The 27,426-nt window shown below is 45.6% G+C and overlaps 1 protein-coding gene and 9 non-coding genes across 10 annotated transcripts; 1 reads left to right on the forward strand and 9 right to left on the reverse strand.

Annotated features, from left to right (window-relative positions):
* The first annotated feature begins 1,159 nt into the window (after positions 1 to 1,159).
* Positions 1,160 to 27,344, forward strand: DNAJC5B (DnaJ heat shock protein family (Hsp40) member C5 beta). Its single transcript, XM_086609360.1, has 4 exons — positions 1,160 to 1,266; positions 17,349 to 17,562; positions 21,512 to 21,686; positions 27,250 to 27,344. Exons 1-4 carry the CDS (start codon positions 1,160 to 1,162, stop codon positions 27,342 to 27,344), a joined length of 591 nt encoding a protein of 196 aa, XP_086465486.1.
* Positions 5,218 to 5,306, reverse strand: TRNAY-GUA (transfer RNA tyrosine (anticodon GUA)). Its single transcript is given in 2 exon segments — positions 5,218 to 5,253; positions 5,270 to 5,306. It is a non-coding gene; the product is annotated as a tRNA-Tyr (tRNA).
* On the reverse strand, positions 6,792 to 6,880 carry TRNAY-GUA (transfer RNA tyrosine (anticodon GUA)). The gene is given in 2 exon segments: positions 6,792 to 6,827; positions 6,844 to 6,880. It is a non-coding gene; the product is annotated as a tRNA-Tyr (tRNA).
* On the reverse strand, positions 9,238 to 9,326 carry TRNAY-GUA (transfer RNA tyrosine (anticodon GUA)). Its single transcript is given in 2 exon segments — positions 9,238 to 9,273; positions 9,290 to 9,326. It is a non-coding gene; the product is annotated as a tRNA-Tyr (tRNA).
* Positions 10,401 to 10,473, reverse strand: TRNAA-AGC (transfer RNA alanine (anticodon AGC)). Its single transcript has one exon. It is a non-coding gene; the product is annotated as a tRNA-Ala (tRNA).
* TRNAY-GUA (transfer RNA tyrosine (anticodon GUA)) lies at positions 11,147 to 11,235 on the reverse strand. Its single transcript is given in 2 exon segments — positions 11,147 to 11,182; positions 11,199 to 11,235. It is a non-coding gene; the product is annotated as a tRNA-Tyr (tRNA).
* TRNAA-AGC (transfer RNA alanine (anticodon AGC)) lies at positions 11,975 to 12,047 on the reverse strand. Its single transcript has one exon. It is a non-coding gene; the product is annotated as a tRNA-Ala (tRNA).
* TRNAY-GUA (transfer RNA tyrosine (anticodon GUA)) lies at positions 12,999 to 13,087 on the reverse strand. The gene is given in 2 exon segments: positions 12,999 to 13,034; positions 13,051 to 13,087. It is a non-coding gene; the product is annotated as a tRNA-Tyr (tRNA).
* Positions 13,824 to 13,896, reverse strand: TRNAA-AGC (transfer RNA alanine (anticodon AGC)). The gene has a single exon. It is a non-coding gene; the product is annotated as a tRNA-Ala (tRNA).
* TRNAY-GUA (transfer RNA tyrosine (anticodon GUA)) lies at positions 14,566 to 14,654 on the reverse strand. The gene is given in 2 exon segments: positions 14,566 to 14,601; positions 14,618 to 14,654. It is a non-coding gene; the product is annotated as a tRNA-Tyr (tRNA).
* Positions 27,345 to 27,426: the final 82 nt, after the last annotated feature.

A 27,426-nucleotide genomic window follows, 5' to 3' on the forward strand; every position in this document is an offset into this window, starting at 1 on the left:
CTTATGAATGATAGGTATCTGTACCTGGTGCTTTAAATAATGGTTTATATGAGTTTCTTCATTGCCCAGCATTAGCCAGGTGTGATTTAAAAATGGTTCTTCGAATCCAGAAAGAGGAACTATGAACTGTATGGAGGTAGCAGAGCCATGCAGTGGGGAATCACTTGTTTGTCTGCTTTGCCACTACGACGCGTGAAGGAATGAATGATAGATCTTAAGTGGGCTAAATCTGCCAGCCTATGCTTAGCCTTTGTTTGCACTATGCTGGAAGGGCACCTTGTTACGTTTATCATGAGCTGATGAATTCTGCCCAAAGTCTTGTACCTCAGGTAAGATAGGACCCTGATTGACATCAGTATTTCCCACGCAGAAGTTTGCAATAAACGGTTACTGTTGTAATACTGAGGTCAATTCTTGGTATCTAGTCTCCTTGCCTAGGTCCAGATACATTCCACTTGCCCCCAGGCACATGAGTTAGGAATGCAGTCATCCTGAGCATGCTGTAGAGTTGATAGGGAGAAAGAGCTTGGTCGATTGCCCTCTGAGTATGTATCTCTGTCTGTTGACAGTATAAGGAGTCTACTTTGACTAAGCTTCAAGCTTAAATACTTAAAATAGGCACCTAAAATTGGTTAGGCTGAATCTGAGTCCTTGTGTTGAGAAAGCAAAAATTCACCGCTGTGTTGCATTAGGTTACACTAAGAGGTACAAAGTTCTTACCCCACTGCAAGAAGCCAAAAGCCTTAACAAATAGTTAAGAATTATTCTTCTAAGACTTAGAAAAGATAGATGTAAGCAAACATAAATAAAACTAGGTGGAAATACTATGTGCAGGCATTAATACTGCAGGAAATTCAGCCATTCATTTCAGTGAGAGCAACATCAAGCTGTTAATACAAACAGTAATACCTAACACAAGAGCTTATGTTCTTTTTTTTTTGTTTTTTCATTTTCTCCAATGATTTTAAAATATCTAAAGGGATGGAAGATAATTTAGAGGACATTTTATTCTAGTTTCACTTTCATGTATTTTTCACCTTTTAGTACCTGGTTAAAATCTATTAAAATGAACAATAAAAAATACTATCCATATATATTTGCAGTTCCTGCTGTTTTAAATTCTGTTCTACATTAACAGCTGTGGTAATGCACTGCTAACATGGCTGAACAAAGGCAACGTTCTTTGTCAACGTCAGGGGATGCATTATATGAAATCCTGGCCCTAGAGAAGGGAGCAACACATGATGAGATTAAGAAGTCCTACAGGTATGTAAAATGTGCTGTGCAACATGTCTAGAAATGCTCGTATGTCTGGCATGATTATGATGGTAAAACCTGTTGAGTTACGTGCACTGTAGGTGTTCATTGTTACAAATTTTTTTTCACACCATGAGCCTGAAACGAATCAGAGATGGTGCAATGTGAATCTATTGATTTCGTCCCACATGCAATCTGTGTGCTTCACTGTCGTGGTTTTAGGCCAATCCAGCAACTAAAACTCACACAGTCGCTCCTTCTCCAGTAAAGTGGAGAGGAGAAAAACATAATGAAGGGACTGAGGGTTGAGACAAGAACAGAGGGAGCACCCACCAACCATGGTCCCGGGCAAAAAAGACTTGGCTTTCTTAAAGCAAAACAATTTATTAATGGTTACTTAAAAGGACAAAGGGAAACAAAACCGGTTACATGAGAGGATAAAAAGAAACAAAGCCAGATCTTAAAACCGACACCTTCCTCCCTGCCCCCCCCCCACCTTTTCTTCTCCTCCCGGCTCTACCTCCTCCCTGCAGCGGCGCAGGGGGCAGGGACTGGGGGAGTGCAGGTCAGTTCATTCCGTGCTGTTACTGCTGCTTCTTTCTTAAAGGAGGAGGAGTCCTTACACCCTTTTCCCCTGCTCCAGTGGATCCCCTACTCACAAGGAAAAATCCACAAACTTCTCCAGCGTGAGTCCAGCCCACAGGAAGCAATCCTTCCCCATCGGATTGCCCAGTGTGGGCTTTACCACAGTCTCGGATACCTAGGGAGTTGTAGCCACTCGCTCCAGCGTGGGTCGTCACGCAGACTCCAGATGCCTCTCTGCCTTGTCGTGCATCCCAACACGACCATCCTCAGGCTCAGGCATCTTCTCTCCACGGGCTGCGAGTGGGTCTCTACTCCACCGAGGCCGCCCTGGTTGCAGGGGGGCCGCCTGCCATCTCACCACCACCTGCAGGGGAAACTCAGCTCCAGCACACCTCCTCCCGCTCCATCCTCACTGACCTGGTGTCGATGCAGCTGTTTCTCTCAAATCTCAGTCCTCTCCAGGTGAACTCAGCCCAGTGGGCACCCTGGGAGTGGGGTGCTCCCCGAGTTCCCCAGCCGGCTCCGCCGCCGCCATCCTCAGTGGGCGGCGCCGGCCTGACACAGGCAGCCACCCGGCCGGGAGCCAGGGAACGGGGGCAGTGCCCTCCTCCCTTCTCTCCTCACTTCTGGGCAAAGCACCTTTTCCGGTTCCTTTGTCTCGACTTAAATAGGGCAATTCGCAGAGGTGCTGATTGGCTCAACCCCAAGGGGATGGGAGTCTGATCTGGTGGCCAGAACAAAGTCTGACCCAGTTCCAAAACCAGGGAGGTCACAGGGAGCAAAGCCCCTCTCCTGCCACCAGAACCCCCACCCTCCCCTACATCAAACCATGACATTCACCTAATGTGTTTTAACCTAGCTGAATGAGAGGTCAGACTGTTAGGACAAAATAATGCAAACTATGCTTGCGAAGTGCAGTCTTTGAATACTGTACCTAGTTCTTGTGTTACCAACTTTTCCTGAAGTCTGTTGAAAAGTAAAGCCAATGCAGAAAAGTGATATAATAGTGATTCAAGAACTAGAGTAAAAGACACAAGGAGTTTATCTTGTCATAAAGAAGACGACTGACAGATTATTTGATTATAGTGTGTAATATCTTTGAAAGGGCAAAATGCTAGGTGTGAGACGGTTCTTCTTTTTATGAAGGCAGGCATCACCGAAACCAGTGCTTGGAATGTAAAAGCATTTCGAGCTGAAAAAGAGGTACATGGTTTAAACAGTGAGCGTAACCAACCACTAAAACATACTGGCACGGGAAATGGTAGGCTCTCTATTGAAAAAGAAGGGAGGAGTTTAAGAAAAGTTTTGCTCAAACGCAAATTATCAAAGTGGTGAAAATTGTTTTATTGTTGAAATGTAACAAGACCTAGAAGTAAGACTAGAAGATTTTAAGGGTCGTTTTGCTCTTAAGTCTGTTCTGCTGCTATTAAAAAGAGAAAGAACTTTAAACATCGTGAGTGAAATAGATGTTCTTGACATCGAAATATGCCAGACACGTACTTGCAGGTTTAATAAGTATAGTAAAACTTTTATTACAGCATAATTCTGGCTGTTGTTGGTTGCACTGTACTACCAGTCAAACTTTAACACAGATTGCCTTTCCTATCAAATGCAAGACTATATCTGAACTGAAAAAGAGGTTATGAAATAGATCTATTTGCATCATTATTTAATTTGAATTTTGTTAAGACTATGTCCTCTGTGTTTTTGAACAAATTGCATCTCTCCCGCTTTATGTTTATATATTCAATGGAGGTGGGAGATGCAGTGAATGTTCAAACTCTTCACACAATTGAAGGAAAACTACTGACATCCCATAATTCTGTTGTCTTGCATAACTATGCCACTGAGGGATAAACTTACTACAGTATCAAATTCACTCATGACTTGCACCTTCTGTGTCCCTGTAGTATAGCGTGGCTGCAGAAAACATCTTCTGTATCAAACCTCATATCTTCCTCTTGGTTTTACATTTAAATTTATGGAAAGAAGACCTTCTTTAATCCCTAAAGGAGAGAGTTGTCATGGAAGACTGTAGAATGGAATTAACTATACTTAATGCTGAACATGAAGAAGGATGATTTACACAGTGATCTATGGTAAAACTGACAGTGGTGCTTTATCCATCTTTATAATTAATTATAGCAAAAAAAAAAGGCTGCTTCTGACTAAAGTGTAAATGTCAAAGGGATTCACTTTTAATGGAGTAGCTGTAAATATTTGCAAGATAAAATGATGAGTCAGTCTCATAGATTTGCTTTAATTGTGTTTTAATTTATGCTAATCCAGAAATCTGCTGCTGAACTGGTATTCTTTAGTAAAAGGTATAAAACCAGCAATACCTGATTCTAAGTTTCCTGCCACTATTAATTAAGTCAGTATTAATCACACTACCACAGGCCAGGGCAAAATTTACCTTTTAATAAACATGACAGAGGTACCTCTCCATGCATTTATTTGGAGTTTGGCGGAGTCTAATTTATCAAAGAGTAAAGCTAACAAGCTTCTAACAGGCAGAATTTCAAAGGAGCTCTGTTTATGTTCAATACATAAATACAAAAATAATCTTTCAAAACTTTTATCAGCATAATACCTTAAACTGTACTACTTTAACTACGGCTTTCCAGTCTGACACTGAAGTAATAAGCAGAGACATACAGTATTAGTTATGTTGTCCTCAAAAGCTTGAAAAAACCCAGTTTGACAGACAATTGACAAAAAGGTACACAGACACATCTGTGAGACAGAACACCTTGCTGATTTAGAATTTTGTAGAAAATGTGTGCAGTACGGTGAATGCGTTTTAACCACTGCAAAACAAAGAGGGATAGTAGTTTACCTATGCTTATGCCAATGGCCTGTGTTAGTCCTGATATAGCCCGGGATGCTATGGATGCTGTACTTTCTGGGCACATGACAAACTCAACCCCAAGGCAAAGGTCCCTGTGTCCAGGCAAGAGGAATGAAAAGCATTGGAGAATGCGGGCATTGATCCCGCTGCCTCTCACATGCTAAGCAAGTGCTCTACCCCTTGAGCTAATTCCCCAGCCCATGGCCTCTGCCTGAGGTCCTCTCACCTCCCAGGAACTCACCCCTCACCTGGGCTGCTCTGCATCCAAAGCCTGGGCTTGCCATCGGCCTCACTATCAGAGTGTCACCCACTCACCCTCTCACTTTCCTGCTGGAGGTGATCCCTGAAAACTCAGTACTCAGGACCACTGTTCCCTGACCACGGTCCACCTGAAACTGCCTTGGCTGGTTGTCTTCCCAATCTCAGGCTAGAGTCCAAGACTCAGCAGCCTTCAAAGGGGAGCCACTCAGGCAGGACCAAAAGGCAAAGGTGCTGCAGGGTGTGGTCCAGAGCCAAAAGGGCACTCCTTCGAGCCGGAGTTGAACCAGCGACCTAAGGATGGCCGTGCAAGGGAGCCTACAGTCCTCCGCTCTACCAGCTGAGCTATCGAAGGAACCATGGGGCCCTGCCCTGTACCTCACCCATCACACACTCATCCAAAGCTTTCCCATGGAAACTATACAATGATGCGTCTCCTCCAACGTCCTCCTTCAAACAACCTCAGCTCCAATAAATATCACACTGATCCTCAAACCCTTAGCCCATCAAATCACGCAAACCCCAAACAGAAAAACTACACAAGCTCCTTCGATATCATCTTCTACAGGTGGACTCTCCTCAGTGCCAAAAAAAGCTTACCCAGATCCTACTGCTACTTATTTGCATCCAATTTCACTGTGCTGTCTTTGATCTTCTTCTCAAGTACCAGACAAAATGACAGCATTTCCCCCACTCCATAACCTACTCCTACTTGACAGAGGGACAAGTGTAAGCCCTGTGAATCTCTCTTTCTCCAGGCTGAACATGCCCACTGCCCTCAGTCCATCCTCAAAGAGAAATCCCTCAATTCCCTGCTGTTTTTGGTGGCCCTCCACCGAAGCTGTTCCATTTCATTGATGCCTTTCCTCTATGCAGGAGCTCAATGCTGAACACAGTACTTGAGATAACATTTGATGACTGTCAAGCCAAGAGGGAGAAAATCAGTTCCTCTCTTAAACTGCCCATGCTACTCTTGTTACACCCAGGGATGTTGTCCTACTCTAAGCAGGCCGGGTTCACTGCGAGATCCCCAGAACCCCGAGAGGACACAGATCCCAGGCAAAGGGACCTGAGTCCAAGCAAATGGAACGAAAAGCATTGGAGAATGCGGGCATCGATCCCGCTGTCTCTCACATGCTAAGCGAGCGCTCTACCACTTGAGCTAATTCCCCAGCCCACAGCCTCTGCCTGAGGTCCTCTCCTCTCCCAGGCACACACCCCTCACCTGGGCTGCCGTGCACCCAGTGCCTGGGCCTGCCATCCGCCTCCCTCTCACAGCCCCTCCCACCCTCTCAATAATTAATTTTCATGCTGGAATGGCCCCTCTTGTAAGTCAGTGCTCAGGGTCAACTTACTTGAGAGCCTGAGGTTAACCCCACCACTGTGAGCACTTAGTTACTGAACTCATAAAGAATTAGGAGCATGTGCAAACAACGTCCTCGCATGAAAGCACGATGTGAAGGCTCAGAAGGGACCTGTCCTTCCTTTGCACAGGAGATTCTTTGAAGGGGAGCTGCTGACCTTGGTGCCTTTTTGACCTCCACTGGATATGGTTTGCAGCTCTGCCTGCACCTGCCCATGTTCGCCTTTGCTGCTGAGGCTGGCCATGGTCTTGGACTCAAGTAGCCTGCCATAACTCCCAGCTGCTTGAGCAGGACCATGGAGCTGCAAGTCCACCACAGGAGTGGGACTGAAGCTTGTGCAGCTTTCCCACTTGATCCCAAGAAGCCCGTTTGGCCTCAGCCGCCTCATTCTGACCTTACTAGTGCCTCCTCGGTATGAACTTCCCTGCTTAAGAGTCAGAGGTGCTGCAGGGTGTGGTCCAGAGCCAAAAGGGCACTCCTTCGAGCCGGAGTTGAACCAGCGACCTAAGGATGGCCGTGCAAGGGAGCCTACAGTCCTCCGCTCTACCAGCTGAGCTATCGAAGGAGTCATGGGGCCCTGCCCTGTACCTCACCCATCACACACGCATCTAACAATTTCTCGTGGAAACCATACAATGATGCTATCTTGGTTTAGGCCAATCCGGCAACTAAACTCCACACGACCGCTCTCTCACTCCTTCTCCAGTGAAATGGAGAGGAGAAAAAATATAATAAAAGAACTGTTGGTCGAGACAAGAACAGAGGGAGCACCCACCAACCATGGTCCCGGGCAAAACAGACGCAGTTTCTTAAAGCAAAACAATTTATTAACAGTTGCTTAAAAAGGACAAAGGGAAACAAAACCGGTTACTTGAGAGGATAAAGAGAAAACAAGGCCAGATCTTAAAAACACCTCCCCACCCCCCTTTCCTTTTGTTCCCAGCTCTACCTCCCCCCCAGCGGCGCAGGGGGACAGGGAATGGGGGAGTGCAGGTCAGTTCATCCATGTTCTTACTGCCGCTCCTTTCTTAAAGGAGGAGGAGTCCTTACACGATTTTCCCCTGCTCCAGTGGATCCCCTACTCATGAGGAAAATCCACAAACTTCTCCAGCATGAGTCCTACCCGCAGGATGCAATCCTTACCCCATCGGATTGCTCCAGTGCAGGCTTTACCACAGTCTTGGATTCTTAGGGACTTGTAGCCACTCGCTTCGGCATGGGTCATCCCATGGACTCTAGATGCCTCACGACCTCGTCATGCATTCCATGCTCCATTATTAACAGTTACTCGTCGTGCATCCCATGCTCCACGACCTCTCGCAGGCTCAGGCATCTTTTCCCCAACATGGGCTTCTCCACAGGCCACGAGTGTGTCTCTCCTCCGCCAAGTCCATCTTGGCTGCAGGGGGGCCGCCTGCCGTCTTGCCACTGGTTGCAGGGGAAACTCAGCTCCGGCACACCTCGTCCTGTTCCATCTTCACTGACCTGGTGTCGGTGTGGCCGTTTCTCTCAGGTCTTAGGCCTCTCTGGGTGAACTCGGCCCAGTGGACATCCCGGAAATGGGGTGTTCCCAGAGTTCCCCAAGCGGCTCTGCCCCCGCCATCCTCAGCGGGTGGCGCCATCCCCAGCGTGGGCAGCCGCCCAGCCGGGAGCCAGGGAGCGGGGTCAGTGCCCTCCTCCCTTCTCCTCGCTCCTGGGCAAAGCACACATTTCCAGTTCCTTTGTCCCAACATAAATAGGGCAATTTGCAGAGGCGCCTATTGGCTCAACCCCGAGGGGGATGGGAGTCTGATCTGGTGGCCAGCTCCTGCCACCAGAACCGCCCCCCCACATCAAACCATCGCAGATGTGTCTACTCCAACACCCTCCTTCAAACAGCCTCAGCTCCAACTTCACACGAGTGCTCAACCCTTTAGCCTGTTAAATAAGACTAACCTCAAAATAGAAAAACTCCTAAGCTCCTTGGATGTCATCTTTGACAGCTGGACTCTTTTCAGTGCCAAAAAGACCTTTCCCCGATCCTGCTGCCACTTATCTTCATCCAATTTCACTGTGCTGACTTTGACACTCTGATCAAGCACCAGATAAAATGACGGCATTTCCTTGCCTCCGTAACCTACTCCTACTAGATGGAAGGCTGTGTGTAAGTCCTCTGGATCTCTCTTTCTCCAGGCCAAACATGCCCACTGGCCTCAGCCCATCCTTAAAAAGAAATCCCTCAATTTCCTGAGCTTTTTGGTGGCCCTCCACTGAAGCTGTTCCATTTCATTGATGTCTTTCCTTTCCAGGAAAGCTCAGTGCTGAACACAGTTCTTGAGATGACATTTGACAACTGTCATTCCAAGAGGGAGAAAATCAGTTCCTCTCTTAAACTGCCCATGCTGCTCTTGTTACACCTGGGGATATCGTCTTACTCTTTGCAGTCCAGGTTGACTGTGAGATCCCAAGAGGACACGAGTCCCAGGCAAAGGGCCCTGTGTCCCAGCAAGAGGCATGAAAAACATTGGAGAATGTGGGCATCGATCCCGGCATCAATCCCGCTGCCTCTCACATGCTAAGTGAACGCTCTACCACTTGAGCTAATTCCCCAGCCCATGGCCTCGGCCTGAGGTCCTCTCACCTCCCAGGAACCCACCCCTCACCTGGGCTAGCCTGCACCAAAAGCCTGGGCTTGCCATCAGGCCGATGGCACTTTCAGAGTCTCACTCACTCACCCTCTCACTTTCTTGCTGGAGGTGATCCCTGAAAACTCAGTACTCAAGACCACTGTTCCCTGACCACAGTCCTCCCGAAACTGCCTTAGCAGTTGTCTTCCCAACCTTAGGCTTGAGTCCAAGACTCGGCAGCCTTCAAAGGGGAGCCGCTCAGGCAGGACCAAAAGGCAAAGGTGAGGCAGGGTCTGGTCCAGAGCCAAAAGGGCACTCCTTCGAGCCGGAGTTGAACCAGCGACCTAAGGATGGCCGTGCAAGGGAGCCTACAGTCCTCCGCTCGACCAGCTGAGCTATCGAAGGAATCATGGAGCCCCGCCCTGTACCTCACTCATCACACACTCATCTAATGCTTTCCTGCTTTCCTCCCTAAAGGGTGACTGTCATGAGGATGGAGCCAGGCTCTTCTCACTGGCATCCAATGATAGGACCAGGGGAAATGCATATGAGCTGGAACATAGCAGGTTCCGCTTAAACATGAGGAAGAACTTCTTCACAGTAAGAGTAAAAGAACACTGGAACAGGCTGCCCACAGAGGTTGTGGAGTCTCCTTCTCTGGAGTTGTTCAAAACTCGCCTGGACGTGTTCTTCTGTGATCTGATCTTGGTGGTCTTGCTTAGGCAGGGGGATTGGACTAGATGATCCTTTGAGGTCCCTTCCAATCCCTAACATTCTGTGATTCTGTGATTCTGTGAAACCATTCAATGATATGTCTCCTCCAACATCTCCTTCAAACAGCCTCAGCTCCAATAAATATCACACCGATGCTCAAACCCTTAGCCCATCAAATCACGCAAACCCCAAACAGAAAAACTACACAAGCTCCTTCGATATCATCTTCTACAGGTGGACTCTCCTCAGTGCCAAAAAAAGCTTACCCAGATCCTACTGCTACTTATTTGCATCCAATTTCACTGTGCTGTCTTTGATCTTCTTCTCAAGTACCAGACAAAATGACAGCATTTCCCCCACTCCATAACCTACTCCTACTTGACAGAGGGACAAGTGTAAGCCCTGTGAATCTCTCTTTCTCCAGGCTGAACATGCCCACTGCCCTCAGTCCATCCTCAAAGAGAAATCCCTCAATTCCCTGCTGTTTTTGGTGGCCCTCCACCGAAGCTGTTCCATTTCATTGATGCCTTTCCTCTATGCAGGAGCTCAATGCTGAACACAGTACTTGAGATAACATTTGATGACTGTCAAGCCAAGAGGGAGAAAATCAGTTCCTCTCTTAAACTGCCCATGCTACTCTTGTTACACCCAGGGATGTTGTCCTACTCTAAGCAGGCCGGGTTCACTGCGAGATCCCCAGAACCCCGAGAGGACACAGATCCCAGGCAAAGGGACCTGAGTCCAAGCAAATGGAACGAAAAGCATTGGAGAATGCGGGCATCGATCCCGCTGCCTCTCACATGCTAAGCGAGCGCTCTACCACTTGAGCTAATTCCCCAGCCCATGGCCTCTGCCTGAGGTCCTCTCCTCTCCCAGGCACACACCCCTCACCTGGGCTGCCGTGCACCCAGTGCCTGGGCCTGCCATCCGCCTCCCTCTCACAGCCCCTCCCACCCTCTCAATAATTAATTTTCATGCTGGAATGGCCCCTCTTGTAAGTCAGTGCTCAGGGTCAACTTACTTGAGAGCCTGAGGTTAACCCCACCACTGTGAGCACTTAGTTACTGAACACATAAAGATTTAGGAGCATATGCAAACAACGTCCTCGCACGAAAGCACGATGTGAAGGCTCAGAAGGGACCTGTCCTTCCTTTGCACAGGAGATTCTTTGAAGCGAAGCTGCTGACCTTGGTGCCTTTTTGACCTCCACTGGATATGGTTTGCAGCTCTGCCTGCACCTGCCCATGTTCACCTTTGCTGCTGAGGCTGGCCATGGTCTTGGACTCAAGTAGCCTGCCATAACTCCCAGCTGCTTGAGCAGGACCATGGAGCTGCCTGTCCACCACAGGAGTGGGACTGAAGCTTGTGCAGCTTTCCCACTTGATCCCAAGAAGCCCGTTTGGCCTCAACCGCCTCATTCTGACCTTACTTTACTAGTGCCTCCTCGGTATGAACTTCCCTGCTTAAGAGTCAGAGGTGCTGCAGGGTGTGGTCCAGAGCCAAAAGGGCACTCCTTCGAGCCGGAGTTGAACCAGCGACCTAAGGATGGCCGTGCAAGGGAGCCTACAGTCCTCCGCTCTACCAGCTGAGCTATCGAAGGAATCATGGGGCCCTGCCCTGTACCTCACCCATCACACTAGTACTCATCCAACACTTTCCCATGGAAATCATAGAATGATGTGTCTACTCCGACATCCTCCTTCAAACAGCCTCCAACATCTCAACAATGCTCAAACCCTTAGCCCATCAAATCACACAAATCCCCAAAAAGAAAAACTCCACAGGCTCCTTGCATGTCATCTTCAACAGCTGGACTTTCCTCAGGGCCAAAAGACCTTACACAGATCCTGCTGCCACTTACCTTGATCCAATTTCACTGTGCTGTCTTTGATGCTCTGGTCAAGCACCAGGCAAAACGACAGCATTCCCCTGACTCCATAACCTAATCCTACTTGATGGAAGGCCGTGAGTAAGCCCTGTGAATCTCTCTTTCTCCAGGCTGAACAGTCCCACTGTCCTCAGCCCGTCCTCGAGGAGAAATCCCTCAATTCCCTGAGCTTTTTGGTGGCCCTCCACTGAAGCTGTTCCATTTCATTGATGTCTTTCCTCTACGCGGAAGTTCAATTCTGAGCATTGTACTTGAGATGACATTTGATGACTGTCAAGCCAAGAGGGAGAAAATCAGTTCCTCTCTTAAACTGCCCATGCTGCTCTTGTTACTCTTGGGAATGTTGTCTTAATCTATACAGGGCAGATGCACTGTGAGATCCCCAGAGACGTGAGAGAACATGGGCTCCTACCAAAGGGCCCTGTGTCCAGGAAAATGTAATGAAAAGCGCTGGAGAATGCGGGCATCGATCCCGCTGCCTCTCACATGCTAAGCGAGCGCTCTACCACTTGAGCTAATTCCCCAGTCCATGGCCTCTGCTTGAGGTCCTCTTCCCTCCCAGGTACACACCCCTGACCCAGGCTGCTCTGCACCCAAAGCCTGGGCCTGCCATCGGCCCCACTTTCAGAGCCCTACTCACTCACTCTCTCACTTTCCTGCTGGAGGTGATCCCTGACAATCCCAGTGCTCAGGAACACTGTTTCCTTCCCAGAGTTCACCCACAACTGCCTTGGCTGGTCGTCTTTCCCAACTCCGGCTTGAGTCCAAGACTCGACAGCCCTCAAAGAAGAGCCACCCAGGCAGGGCCAAAAGGCAGAGGTGCTGCAGGGTCTGGTCCAGAGCCAAAAGGGCACTCCTTCGAGCCGGAGTTGAACCAGCAACTTATGGATGGCCATGCAAGGGAGCCTACAGTCCTCTGCTCTATCGAGAGACTATGCCTCTCTCAGTACAGCCCTGGATGCCATCCTCTGCTCTTTGCAGATCAGGTTCACTGCGTGATCCCCAGAGCACTGAGAGAACACAGGTCCCAGGCAAAGGACTCTGTGTCCAGGCAAAATGAAGGAAAAGCATTGGAGAATACAGGCATCAATCCCGCTGCCTCTCACATGCTAAGTGAGCGCTCTACCACTTGAGCTAATTCCCCAGCCCATGGTCTTTGCATGAGGTCCTCTCCCCTCCCAGGAACCCAGCTCTGATCCAGGCTGCTCTGCATCCGAAGCCTGGGCCTGCCATAAGTCTCGCTCTCACAGCCCCACTCAATCACCCTCTCTCACTTTTCTGCTATATGTGACTCTGAAAAACTCAGTGCTCAGGACCAGTGTTCCCTGACCAGAGTTCACCCACAACTGCCTTGGCTGGTTGTCTTCCCCAGCTCTGGCTTGAGTCCAAGTCTCGGCAGCCCTCAAAGGGGAGCCACCCAGGCAGGGCCAAAAGGCAGTGGTGTGGCAGGGTGTGGTCCAGAGCCAAAAGGGCACTCCTTCGAGCCGGAGTTGAACCAGCGACCTAAGGATGGCTGTGCAAGGGAGCCTACAGTCCTCCGCTCTACCAGCTGAGCTATCGAAGGAATCATGGGGCCCTGCCCTGTACCTCACCCATCACACAAGTACTCATCCAACACTTTCCCATGGAAATCATAGAATGATGTGTCTACTCCGACATCCTCCTTCAAACAGCCTCCAACATCTCAACAATGCTCAAACCCTTAGCCCATCAAATCACACAAATCCCCAAAAAGAAAAACTCCACAGGCTCCTTGCATGTCATCTTCAACAGCTGGACTCTCCTCAGGGCCAAAAAATCTTACACAGATCCTGCCGCCACTTGTCTTCATCCAATTCCACTGTGCTGTCTTTTACCCTCTGGTCAAGCACCAGACAAATGAACAGCATTTCCTCTACTCCATACCTTCTACTACTTCATGAAAGGCCATGTGTAAGCTCTGTGAATCTCTCTATCTCCGGGCTGAACATGCCCAGTGGACTCAGCCCATCCGCAAAAAGAAATCCGTCAATTCCCTGAGCTTTTTGGTGGCCCTCCACTGAAGCTGTTCCACTTCATTGATGTCTTTCCTCTACGTGGGAGCTCAATGCTGAACACAGTACTTGAGATGACATTTGATGACTGTCAAGCCAAGAGGGAGAAAAATCAGTTCCTCTCTCCACTGCCCGTGCTGTTCTTGTTACATCGGGGATATTGTCCTACTCTTTCCTGGCCAGATGCACTGTGAGACCCCCAGAGCCCAGAGAGGACACGACTGCAGGCAAACGGCCATGTGTCCAAGCAAATAGAACGAAAAGCATTGGAGAATGCGGGCATCGATCCCGCTGCCTCTCACATGCTAAGCGAGCGCTCTACCACTTGAGCTAATTCCCCAGCCCATGGCCTCTGCCTGAGGTCCTCTCCCCTCCCAGGAACTCACCCCTCACCTGGGCTGCCGTGCATCCAGTGCCTGGGCCTGCCATCCGCCTCCCTCTCACAGCCCCTCCCACTCTCTCAATAATTAATTTTCATGCTGGAATGGCCCCTCTTGTAAGTCAGTGCTCAGGGTCAACTTACTTGAGAGCCTGAGGACAATCCCACCACTGTGGGCACTTGGCTGTGCAAACTTAGAAAAAAATTGTAGCACTTGGAAACAATGGCCTCACACAAAAGCGCAGCAAGAAGCCCCAGGAGGGACCTGTCCTTCCTTTGCACAGGAGATTCTTTGAAATGGAGTCACTGGCCTTGGTACCTTTTTGACCTCCACTGGATATGGTTTGCAGCTCTGCCTGCACCTGCCCATGTTCACCTTTGCTGCTGAGGCTGGCCATGGTCTTGGACTCAAGTAGCCTGCCATAACTCCCAGCTGCTTGAGCAGGACCATGGAGCTGCCTGTCCACCACAGGAGTGGGATTGAAGCTTGTGCAGCCTTCCCACTTGATCCCAAGAAGCCCTTTTGGCCTCAACCGCCTCATTCTGACCTTACTAGTGCCTCCTCGGTATGAACTTCCCTGCTTAAGAGTCAGAGGTGCTGCAGGGTGTGGTCCAGAGCCAAAAGGGCACTCCTTCGAGCCGGAGTTGAACCAGCGACCTAAGGATGGCCGTGCAAGGGAGCCTACAGTCCTCCGCTCTACCAGCTGAGCTATCGAAGGAATGGTGTTGTTGCAGGTGATATCCTTCAATACTCCATAGCACAGCCATATCTCACCATATACAACACACTTTCCTGCCTCCACAATGTTTCTCCCTCCATCCAGTTATACCCTCATCAGACTCACTCACAGTCTAGCCTGATCTCATCTTTCCTAAGCCTCCCACTGATAGAGGTGCTGAATGTCTTTCTCCAACTTAATTTCCATGAGTGCCCTATCATCTTGTGGAATGACATTTTCTCTGCTTGTTGTCGCTTTTCTCTCCCAAAGATGTCAGGTTGCTTGCTGCTGTGAAGGGCTGCAGTGGCCAGTGGTTCCAAGGTGGTGAAGGAAATGAGAAAAACCTAAATGGAAATAAATCCATAGGTTTTGTATGGGAAGTAGGCAACAAACTCCTGTGTTCATTTCACTCTCAGTTTTTTGCCTTCTTCCTTTTTCTCTACTCGTAAGGAACCACAGTTATAACAGAACTAGGAATGTCACATTTCCATGGACCCACAGGGAAGCTTCTGTATAGCTGATACTTATGTCATGTAGTTCCTGTCCTTACTTTTATTGTTTCTTGGGTTGGAACTAACGTAGCCCTTTTTCTCACTCATATGAATTGCACTACCAGTATATAGATCTTTTTCCCATTACTAGATCATCTCCAATTCATATATGTCATCTTCATGTGCAGGAAATTTTTTTGTTAATGTACTATTTTTATCCCAAAATCAAAATTAGAACATATCTCCTACTTTCTTAACTATACAATGTTGAAAGTAGTTCTGTTACGATTCTAAAACAGTACTAAGTACAGTGAGTGTGCAACTAATGTTTTCCACCTTTTTGAAACTACATTTTGTTCAAATTCTTATTTTTTATGAGTTTTTTGGGGATATGGAGAGGGAGGAAAAATGTTTTGGGTTTGTGGAAAAAGGAAGAAAGGCTGGAGATTGATTGTCCGATGCCCGCAACCACACATGAGTTTTGCAAGTAATACCTCCCCCATTTTTTTTCGAATTCTAATTGCTGGAGTTTGTTTTCAGCCAAGAGAAGGGATAGATTGCATAAGCTACTTAAATACTTGGATGCCACATGATGTCATTAGTCATGCAAGACTTAGCTTGTTTTTCCAGTTCTCCTATTTCATCTTTTATTATGTTTAAGGTACAACATGTTAAATATGACTGAAAAATTATGTTTAAGGTACCACAGACACAGTATACTGAATACAACTGAAAGCGAACCCTTTCTTGCTATTAGAGACATGTTTAAGGAGTTATTTATTATCTATGAGAAGATTAATTTGGTTCAGTGTACAGAACTGAGGAGACCATTGGCAGAGGCTGTTTCCAGGCTTATATCAGTCTTGATATTGGCAGAATGTTTCCAAGGCAGGAACTGTCATCAGGAGCAAAGGTTACATTTTACTGTGGGAATAACCTCTACTGAGACTTCAGTGGAAAGTCAAGCAAGCCCTTACTCTGAGGATAAGTTTGTTAGAATAAGTGTGGGCACACTGCCTTCGCACCACAAATGGTATTTTTTGGCATAAGTCATGGCTAGCTCCTGAAACACTCGGAGAGAGTAGTTACAAAATGCAACATAACTTGACTGAGGTGATCACGGAATTTAAAACACTACTAAACCACTTTTGATGCCACTAGAGGTCAGCACTAGTCATTAAATACGTCTGGAAAAATTGCCAGTTCTTCAACGGGAGTGGAGATTTTCTACAAGATACACTGCTGTCTGTGCCCGTTTTGCAGGTGTGTGTGAACTCACATTGCCGGTGCTCTAAAATGGTTAGAAGCAAACTCTTTCTTCTCCAAGCTGTGCTTCCCCAGCACTTTCCATGAGCCAACAGTCCCACACTGTTCCTTTCAAGCCGTACCTGTTCTCAGATGCCATAGCGCTGCATAGAGTCAGGGGGAAAAGACAGTACTGAGCCCTGTCCCAGAAAAGGCTTCCCACCAGCATAAACAGCCCAAAGCAGTCGACAATCATCTTCCAGTGCTTTAAAGACTGTGTTACAAGTGTGACAGTGGGAATTAGGCTCAAAGACAGGCACTGGAAACTGAGGCTGACTCACTACCTTTTCTACCCTGTGCTTCAGAAAAACGGTTCCTTTCTGTTGCAACTCCTAACTGTGTTTTCCATCATCACTGTCTGGGCTTCTGCAAACACAGTTTACAAAATTTTAATACAGCTACTATTGATAGGCAATTGAATATGGATTTTCCTTTGCTATAAAGACAATGTTGATGAGATAAGCAATGTGATCATCATGTTTTAAAACAACCTTTAAAAAAAATCTTCCTCTTTGTTGAAACCTGCTAAATGATGCAAATCAGTTGGCAATCATAATGCAATAAACGTGTGTGATTTATTATCATGCTGCAATCTGTGCTTTCAGCATATATCACTGTCTCCTTTAACATGGGAGCTGACTAGGTATCAACACACAAAAGTTCATGCTCAATGTAACAGAAACACCTTTTTTACCAAAACTTTCACATTCAGTTACTTTGTGTCACTTTGCTTCCATTGTGTACATCAGAGCTGGAAAACAGAAGGCTGGACACACTGTTCAGAATGATAATATCTCTACTAAAATATTTTGTAAGGTTTTGTAAGTGTCTATATACTTGCACACATACGGATGATTTATTTTCCTTCTGGTTTTGTTTTTTTTTTCCCATGTTTAAGAAAACTGGCTCTGAAATATCATCCCGATAAGAATCCGGATAATCCTGAGGCTGCAGAAAAATTTAAAGACATCAATAATGCTCATGCAACACTGACTGATCTGTCCAAGCGAAACATATACGACAAGTATGGATCATTAGGGCTCTACGTAGCAGAACAGTTTGGTGAGGAAAATGTTAACACCTACTTCATGCTGTCAAGCTGGTGGGCAAAGGTAAGCTGCTATTTTCTGTTGGAAATCAAGTGTTACAATGCACACAGACAATTATATACGCAAGGAACCCCCTGAAAAACCTGGTCTCTCTACAGGCTTAACAAATAATAGGATCTGAATCTAAACCACTCCTAAAAGCTTAATTAAACAATATTATCTGGAAAATCAACAGTGGCAGAATGTAACATAAGCTCAGAATAGTGCTAATATAGAATGCGTTCTTTTTCTTTTTAACTTCGTAAATAGTTAAGTAGATTGCACGTTTGGTAACACTTCCAGACATTAATTAGATTTGAATCTAGTGCTCCAGGTTAATTTTGACTTTCTTTTCAGTAATGACTAATAAAAATGACTCATTGTTCAAAAATGAGAAGTCCCACTTATGTGACAACCAGTTAATAAGTTATTACAGTACAAATTTAGCTGTGTTCTTTACTATATATAGCACACAGCATAAGTAAGCAAGAGTAATACATAACACTCAGTGATTATGGTGTCAAATATGCACCCTGGTAAGGGGGTGAGAGAAAGGAAGTGGAAGAAAAAGAGAGAAGGGTGGAGTGGAGGAAGAGAGTAGGAAAGGAAGAGAATGATACATCAAAAACTGGCATTTTGCTCAAGGAAAAACACATCATGGGCTGTTCTAGTCATAAAGGAGTTGTGTTCATGTGTTCTCTTATGTCACTGGTGTCCTCTGATGTTTGTGTATGCCAGATTTGAATGTTTCGGCAAATACTGACATGTTACAGAAATGTAACAAACCAACAGAATCACAAATGTGCAAAATCCATGCTGTCCCAATCGATTTCCAGCAATAGAAGCACAGGAAAGCAAAGACTCTGCTGGAATACATAAGATAATGATCTGTACTATGTGAGGCAATCGCACTATGACACCTTTGATCTGAGAACATGGATTCCTGTGTTCAGCACGGATCAGGCCAGTGCTTCACTGCCCCGCAGTCCCCTTTCAAACTGGGAAGTCACTTGGGCAGTTTATGGGTCTGAGAAGCCAGAATTTGTCTGCTGAATCAGGATGAGTCAGGATGAAACTAATGAATGTGCAAAGGCGCAGTTGCACCCACAGACGAAGGCCGGAGACTGCCTGCTGGCAGCTACTGTAGCTGACTCTGGCTGCAAGCTGGACTCACCAACACATCCACTGTCTTCTCCTGCTGGATCATTCCCTCTTCTCTTTGCTGTCCACTCCCTCCTTCAGCCTCTTTGTCATGGTTCAGATGCCAGGAAGCGTTGCTTTAGAGCTGTGAGAGCAGCAGTATTGAGTCCCTTAACAGTCTTACTAAACAAGATTTTCTTCACTGTTTGCTGCTTTTTTAGCTTTTATTTCCTCGTCTGCTTACCGATCTTTAATGGAGGTTTTATGAGGTATAAAATCCTTTGTGATTAGAAAATCAGGAACAGAAATAACCGCTGTGGCTTTGACTCATAAGGAGAGCACTGGAGAGTACAGAGAGAAGCTAGTAAGCCTGTAACAGCTGAAGGAGTAATGTGTGGCTTGTCTCAAGGAAGCTGTATCCCAGAGGTGAGATGAGATATGCTGAACACCCCAGCAAAAATAATAATTGCTTTGTGGTTTTTGAGAATTGTCACAGGTGGTCTCTCTATCCCTCACCCAACCCGAAACCTTGCAACCTCCAAAGCATAAATAGGCCACAAAATGTTTTTTGCACACTCAGCTCACTGTTCCTCATCTCTTTTTAACTCATGCACATTTTTATATTGGCCATCATAATAATATTTCAGTCAGAGGCATCATCTACAGATGATCTCTGGACCCCTAATTTCCTCCATTCTGATAGAAGACGGTAGGGACCACAGCTTTCGCTCGTGATCTTCCTCTTCAACTACGAGCATTCCTGGTAAATCATCTTCCCTATCACACTCAGAAAATCTGACAATTGTGAGGAAGTGTATCATTAGAAGTAAGGAAACTCAAATTAAAGGAGAAATGCAAAGTGAAAATCACTTTTTTTTTGGAGTGCCAGACTTCTTAGCAGGAATATTAAACTGGGAACTTACTGACATGGGTAGTGGGAACTTCAACTGCTTCTCCACTGGCAGGCATAGGCATTGTTCATTTACTGTTTTAGCAAAAAGCAATTCTTTCTTCTACCATGAAGATAATTTATTGGTCACATCAATAAACTGATTCTTGATTTACCAACTGTGATAATATAAGCACAAGAAATCTTGAAACATTTAAGGTATCATGAATAAATTCAAGAATTTTTTCCCTCTATATATTTTATTCTCCCTTTTTTCATTCTCTCCATTGGGGTGATTTATTCTCCATTATGGCATAAATGAGAAACAGTCACATAACTTATTTTAGGGGTTATGGCATTTAGAATAGTTTTGGGTGTTCATTTTGGGTGTCACTTGGAAGGAAAACATTTTAAAACAAAAAGGCAAACTCCTTCTTTTCATTTAAAACCACCTTATTCACACTTCATACATACTTACCTTAATATTAGGCATGTAAATGGTCTTATTACCTTCAGAGATGCTCCAGTTGGCCCCCACTAACATTCCCTGAGACATGCATACATAACTGATTGTTATTTACATAGTTTCATTGTCGAAGTTTGACGATAACCTAACATTTGTGCATGCTTTCTTCCTCAGAGGCATGGTTTCTTATGGATATAACAAATAGTTAGTAAAGGGCAGACTGTATAATTATAATTCTAAAGCCTGGCTCTGCCTTCAGGTTAACTTATATATAGCTGGTGGCCACAAAGCTGTGCTGGCTTTACATTCACGTTCCACCTATCAGCCTTGATTCACCTTCCAGGACCATCACTGGTTTTCCTTTACTCTTACACCACTCTGTCCATGAAGAGATGTGGAGGTTTCTCCTTTGCCACTAACATCTTGGTGCAGGCCTGGATCCACCTCGGGTTGGGAACCAGGCTGCCATCATGCACCCATGGAGAGCAGGGCGGCAATGCCAGCCTAAGGGCTCCCCTTCTGCAGTCCCCCCTCCCACTGCCGCAACATGGCACGCGGCCCCCAAAGCAAGCAGCTGTGGAGCTGTGCTGTGAACCCAGGCAGTGGGTCACCTGATCTGGAGGAAGAAAAGCTCTGTAAATTAAAGTTTTCTGGCCATTGAATCTGTCTAAGATCTCTGGTCTCAGCCCCAGGCAGTTGTGCTGGCTCTGCTGAAGCCTCCGCACTTTGTGCCACAGGGACAGGAGTGAGCAGAGGGCGGCGCAGGTGGGAACTTCTTTCTGCCTCGGTCCCCAGACCAGCAAACCACAGCCCAAGAAGGCTAATTCAGGAGTTGTCACCTGCGTGCTCCTGCACAGGCTAATGGGGAGAGAGAGACACACCCTGAATGGGCAATTCAAATCCTCCTGGGGCTGAATCACCCTCTGGAAGGGCTTTTAACTTTCCATTGACTATGTGGGGAGCTCACGGGGGCTACAGTCCTGATTTGGATGCCTTAGTTCATTGCCAAAAGTTATGTGGGATGCATCTGGGTCTTTGCTTCTTTTCCTCTCAGCTTTGTTATTGACAAGAACCTCCAGTAAATAAGTGTTTGCAAAACCGATCTTGGGCAAATGAGTCATTTTTAAAATGGAAATGAGTCATTTTAAAGTGGGTGGGGTTTTGCATACCGCCTGGAAGTTTTTTCTGAGGGCCATCAGCTGAAGACAGACTTTCAAAAGTTGAGCATGCGGGAGCCTGTTTGTTGGTGTCTTCTCTGTAGACGTGGTCCTGAGTGGCAAGTAGGAGCTGCTAGGTGAGGAGGACTTTGGAAGATCTGGCCCTTGTTGAGGCACTTGGCCAGCGGCTGATCTCCTCTGAGTGCCAAGCACTTGGGAACCCGAGTTCCTTCGACCATCTGCCTTCAGCTATAAGAGGCTGCCAGGAGTTTCAGGAAGGTCGTTGCTCATGGGGTGTCCCTCCCGCTGTGTTTGACCCAGGGCCTGTTTGCAGTCTGTGGCTTGCTGACGGGCTGCTACCTCTGCTGCTGCCTCTGCTGCTGCTTCAACTGCTGCTGCGGGAAGTGTAAACCCAAAGCACCCGAAGGGGAAGAGCACGAGTTTTTTGTGTCTCCAGAAGATTTGGAAGAGCAAATTAAGAACGACATGGAAAGAGGTGTGTATTATAGGGGCTTACTGTGTGGCCAAGCTGTTCAAAACAATCTTTAAAGCCTGTAGGCCAGATGTTCTGCTCACAATGCTGAGGCTGCTTCCAGACATCAGTGGAGACATGCCAATTCACTCCAGCTAACACCATGACCTGATGAACTTCCCAAGTTGTGTGTTACTGAAAAACTAAACTTGTGGCACTAACAAATAAATATCTCCTGTATCACTTATGTGACACATAAACATTAGAAGTCTCAGGGCTCATCTTAAGAGATGTTCCCCTTCTAGCCTCCATGCCCATGTTGCTTCATATTCTCGATCCTGAACTGACAGATTAGGCTCTGCCTGGAATGGTGCTTGCCACATCTGATCTGCCTGAATAAGCAGTTTGGTTTTTATTCATGTCAAATTTATCGCTATGATGGGCCAACTGTACCCATTCCAGAAAAGTCTTCAAGAAAAGATGCAGAGCTTCCAACGGTAAGGTTGCATAGTAACCTGAGAGAGTTTGCGCGGGAGCTGCAGCCATCCTGCCTCTCTCCCATCCGGCCCTCGAGCTGCTCACTGTCTTCTGCACTGGCAGTAGCAATTTTGCTGCCTTACCAGGGGCCAGATCTTGGATACAATCCAGGTGAAAACTAATCCTCCTGCTGCCCATTTAACTCCCTGCCGTGCCTCACAGTGGGGCAGGCCAAGTGCTAATGCCAGCTCCAAGAATCCAGCTGGAAACACAGGCTGGGGGCAGCAGGACCTCCTTTGCAGCAGGTGACCCTCTTTTCTCAGCTTTGCTGCATCCCCCAGCTGCACACTCAGGTTTTGGCTATAACAAAGGATGATGGTGGTGATTTCCTAATCTGACGCTAAAGCAAGCCACATATTTTGAACAAAGAGCCCTGTCCTAATCAGCTGAAACGGGGCAGAGTTGTGCCTTCATCTTCAGGGGAAACAGAAACATCTCAGACTGGTTAGATTTGGACACTTGCAGGACAGGCTGAGAGAGGCCACGATCCTTGCTTCAGCAATAAGAGGCCAAGGTATCAGAGTAAGACCTAGGCCACTTTTCAGCTGCAAATTTATACAATCTATGATGAGGATTATGCTTTTTTATGAGGAAGTACCTAAGCAGTCAGCTCGCTCTTTTTCTCTTCCATTGTTATGGAAGGTCTTACGCTGTTATATTCTTACATTTATTATGCTTAAATTAGCACTGCCAGATTGCAAATGTCATGTTCCCTTAGCAGGAAGAATTTTCTTCCCTCCCAACTTTTCACACAAATTTATCCTTCCATAAATATGTAACAAAACACTTGTAGTAGTTGAAACAAATGCTATTTATATAACTGATATGCCAATGTGTGGTGGTGGTTTTAAATTGGTTTTGCTTAGAGGCACATCAAGGTAAATACAGTCAGCTTAAAAATTGATCATGCTCGATCAGTCTCTGCAAAGGCAACAAAAACTATTAGTGAAAACTTTATAACCAAAATGCATTATTTGAAATAAATGTAATATACTCTGCGACATTAGGCATCTGAAAAGTGTAAATTTAAAATGGGTCTTGGTATTTATGGGTCTATGACATCAAAGCAAAGTTTGTGATACGAAGATAGAACTTTCGAAGGCAAATAATTTTTTAATTCTGCCTTTTTTGTAATTTGGCAGGTATTTTGCTCTCTCTCAAAATTCAGCATGAAATTCCCCAGTAGCAGGAAAAAAATTGCTCCCTCCTTCCAGCACAAGTGGTGTTTATTGGTGTTCAGTAATTTTTAGGCCACCTTCCCATCACTTTACACCAACCAAGTCTCACTGAGATATCGATTTTTAAAAATAATTTCAAATGTTTAGCAAAGTACCAGTCTGAAAAATTAACAGAATGTGGAATTATGTGTTTTAATTATTTTGAAGACAATAATAAATATGAGGGTAGAGCCTGGAGAAAACTAGGTATTTCTACCTTTCCTACTCTTGTCTTCAATCTTGCTACATTTTCCTACCAATCAAAATCACCTTGCTTCTGTAGAGTAGAATCCTCTGTATTTTAAGAGCAACATATCAGGAATAAAAGTGAAAACTTCAAGACAGGATAATGTGGGCATCTTTTCTGCATCTGAAAGGAAAGTAGACACTGCATTTAGAAAAATGAATGATAACCAGCTCAAACTGCACTTCACACACGCGCGTGCACACACACACACACCAATTTTAGAGATGATAGCCAAAAAGATGCAGTTGACTTAGAATGGCAAAGATTGGGCTTTTCCACCAGACATTTTCAAATGCTGGGCCATAGAAATAAATACTCTTGGTTTTCTTTATGTAAATAATAGAAATGCTCCTGTAGGTAATGCGGAAAAAAACCTGTAATCACTCCTGCAGCAGATTTCAATTTGGAAGAGGAAATCCTATTAGGATCCAAATTCTTTGCATGCCTTCTGCCCACAGACTGAGTATTCTAGCTGGTAATTAATTTCTTTGCTTCCTGCTGTCCCCGCTAACTATATTATTGCTAGCCAGAAGATTTTTGCTAAGGTCAAAATGTAGATTCTCAAGTTAAGGCCACACTTTAATTTATCCAAATATTTTCTAGTCAGGCATTGCTTTTGTGAGGAATGTGACATCGATAAAGCATCACCATTCCTGATGCTAGAAATCTCTAAGAGCGAGTCACCACCGGTCGTTGCTGTGCACAGTGGGAGCTGCTTGGAGCTGGTTGTACTGCACAGAAGAGGCAATATGTGTGTTGTGGGAGTCGAGATTTAAACTTCTCCTTTTGCATTGGCACAACAGTAATACTTTTCGGAGTCACTCAGATTTCTCCTGAACAAAATCAAGGTCTTACAGAGTTTATTTCATTCCTCAAATTAACATACCATAAACCAAATTTATTAGGGAAAAAGATATGTGAGGCCAAAAATTCAGTGATCCATTCTCTAAAATGTAAAAGTGAAGTGAGTTGTCCCTGAAATCAACACAAACATGTCAAAGGCTTCAATTCTCATGAAATGGCATATTCCTCTAGAAGAAAGTTTTATTCAAATGTATTTGACTAGTTCCAGTGCTCAGTCTAGTTTTGTACCTGCTATAAGAGATTCGTTTTACAGCATATACTTCCATGGGTAGCATTAGCATCAGAACTAAAGGAAAGTAGGGATGTGCAAGACCTGACCTGTACTTAGGTTACGGTGATTTCTTCTCATGACTATTGATTTGTACCACAGGCTACATATGCCCTAATGCACAATTAAAGATCAAAAAATAAATCTTATATTTGGATTTTTACATTTTAAACATAACATTTTTTGGCATTTCAGATCAAACATGACATTAAATAAGTGTAAAGTAGGGCAATCTATGGTATCATGCCATGATGTTATGGGTGACCTGCAAAAAGACACTGACAGAGGGAAGCATCACTCGCTCCTCTGCAGCACGGACGCATGCAACAGTTCATGGCTTTCACTTGCACATGGGGCAGGTTGCCAGATTTTGCTTCCATTGAAGTCGATGGCAAACCTTTTGTTGACTTCTGCGGTCCCAGAGGAGGTGCCATTGGAATTTGGACTGCCTTGGTACTTCAGGCTGTAATGATGCACTCAAAGCAGTTTTGCAGGTTTGTTCTCCTCTCCTGTTTGCTTTTCATTGTGAGAACAAAGTGAGACATTTCTAGACCAACTTTCATCTGACAGAACATGAAATCTGAGAGAGAAGAAAGAAAAATAAAAAGAAAAAAAAAGAACTTGGATAACAAAATACTTTCCCAACTCAGAAGCAGTAAGTTTTGAGCACTTCATTGTCTCCTCCGCACTCCATATGATACCGATGTAGGCGAACAGTGAGCAAGAGCTATCTATAGAAAACAGTTTAAACTGTGAATTCTGCTGCACCTCCATTCTGCAGCTCTCCATTAGCAGGCTATATTTGTACACTTTATTACACCATGAGTCCCTGTTCTGATAAAAAACGTCATAAATTTTAGAAAGGCACGGGCAGCAAAATACTCGGGGCAGGTGTGAGCTCAGAATTGTCTGCAGATCAGCTGGAAGTAATGCTACCCGTTTGCAGTGGGTCCTGTTCTCTTGTTGCACATCTGGGTATCACAGCAAAATTAACTGCTGGTGTCTGCCCTCCATCAATGATCTTCCATAAAATGAACAACTTGGAGGCAGCAGAGGGTGGGAGGGAGAGCTGCTCAGAAATCTAGAAAATACATCACAACTTAAAAATGGATTGGAACTGCCAAACTAATCTGCGCCCGAGCTGAGCTCTAGGCATTAACTACTCATATAGTTTTAGAAGTTATGAAACATGTCTGTCTTTGACCTTGTGTCTAAATACGGAATTGCCCATACAGAGAAGCTGCCTGGCATTTAATCATTCTTGCCTTTCACCTTGACAGAGTCAAAGTTGTTCTACCCCCACTGAGGGGAAGCCGTATGGCATGCAATTAGATTCTTGCTCTGGGTTAAGTTACTCCTGTACATTACATCTTTTGCCCATGATTCATCCCATCAACTGTCATGTAAACAGGAGGACATGTCAGATGAATTTTTTTTTGAACATTCAATCGTTTGGCAAAAAAAGTCATCATTTGTATTCCATTACTGTGAAGGCTGTGCTAGGATCAAGATATAGATAGTCCAAAGGTTTTCATATGAAAGCACTTCACTGAGATGGCTGAACCTTTAAAAGTCAGTCTCTGAGTCTTGAGTCCCCTCCTCTCCCCCGAAAAAAACAGTGGGTTGGAAAGAGGCCCAGGAGAAGGGCAGCCAAATCTTGTTCATTATCAGAGGGAACACAACAGCCATCAGGGAACTTTGTAAGGACTTCACTTTCCTCCACTCTACAACAAACATGTTTTTTACAGATATATTGGGAAACCAAAGACATAGCTGCGTGGAACGAGAAGGTACAAAGCAGTAAGGATTTATATAGTGATAAAACGAAGTTTTGGCAGTTCCAAACACATTAAAACAGTAGTTCTCAAAATCCTATTGTAAATATATTACATAAGACTTCAAAATGCAATTTAACATTTTTATTTAACTAGCTAGCTTTCAGGATATATATGATTTCTTCCCTCAAGTATATTACTGCTCAGGCATTTTTTTGTCCTTTTGACTCTCTTCTTTCTTTACTGTTAACTTTGCCTTCTTCGAGACTCATTTCTGGCCCATTCTCACAAACATTGCCAAGGTTAGTGCTTGCTGACTCACAACAGCACTCATTATATTCAGACATTAGCAGGAACAAGCACTTGCAATCGGAACAGGCAGGGACCCTTATCTCCCAATCTCTGCAAAGCACCAGCTACAGCTAATGTCCAGTTTGATAACAACAGCAATAGTCACCCCGAAATCTGCCATTACACGTGGACAAGGAGTAAGAGCATTTAGCATTTGGAGGCTGGTGTGGGCATTGCTGCCTCTTCAGTATGCACAGAGCTGCCTGCGAAGCCAAGGTCAAGCCACAGCCACAGCAGCACATGAAATGCTGTGATGCTAACAAGAAGTCTGACTTTGGTAGCAACCGAAGGATTCTCAAAGTATTTTTTGTCTTCTCCCCCAATTTAGATGGAGAAACTCCTATCGTGCTTCAGCCGACTAATGCAACTGAGAAGACACAGCTAATAGGGGACAGCCATCGGAGCTATCGCACAGACTCCTAGAGCAGGAAACATGGCCTGTTGGTGCTTCCCACTGACTGTCACAGGAGAAGAAACAAGTAATAAGCTCTGCAGCCTGTATTTG

Source organism: Tauraco erythrolophus, chromosome 3 (assembly GCF_009769465.1).
Source record: "Tauraco erythrolophus isolate bTauEry1 chromosome 3, bTauEry1.pri, whole genome shotgun sequence".
NCBI classification, from domain to species: domain Eukaryota; kingdom Metazoa; phylum Chordata; class Aves; order Musophagiformes; family Musophagidae; genus Tauraco; species Tauraco erythrolophus.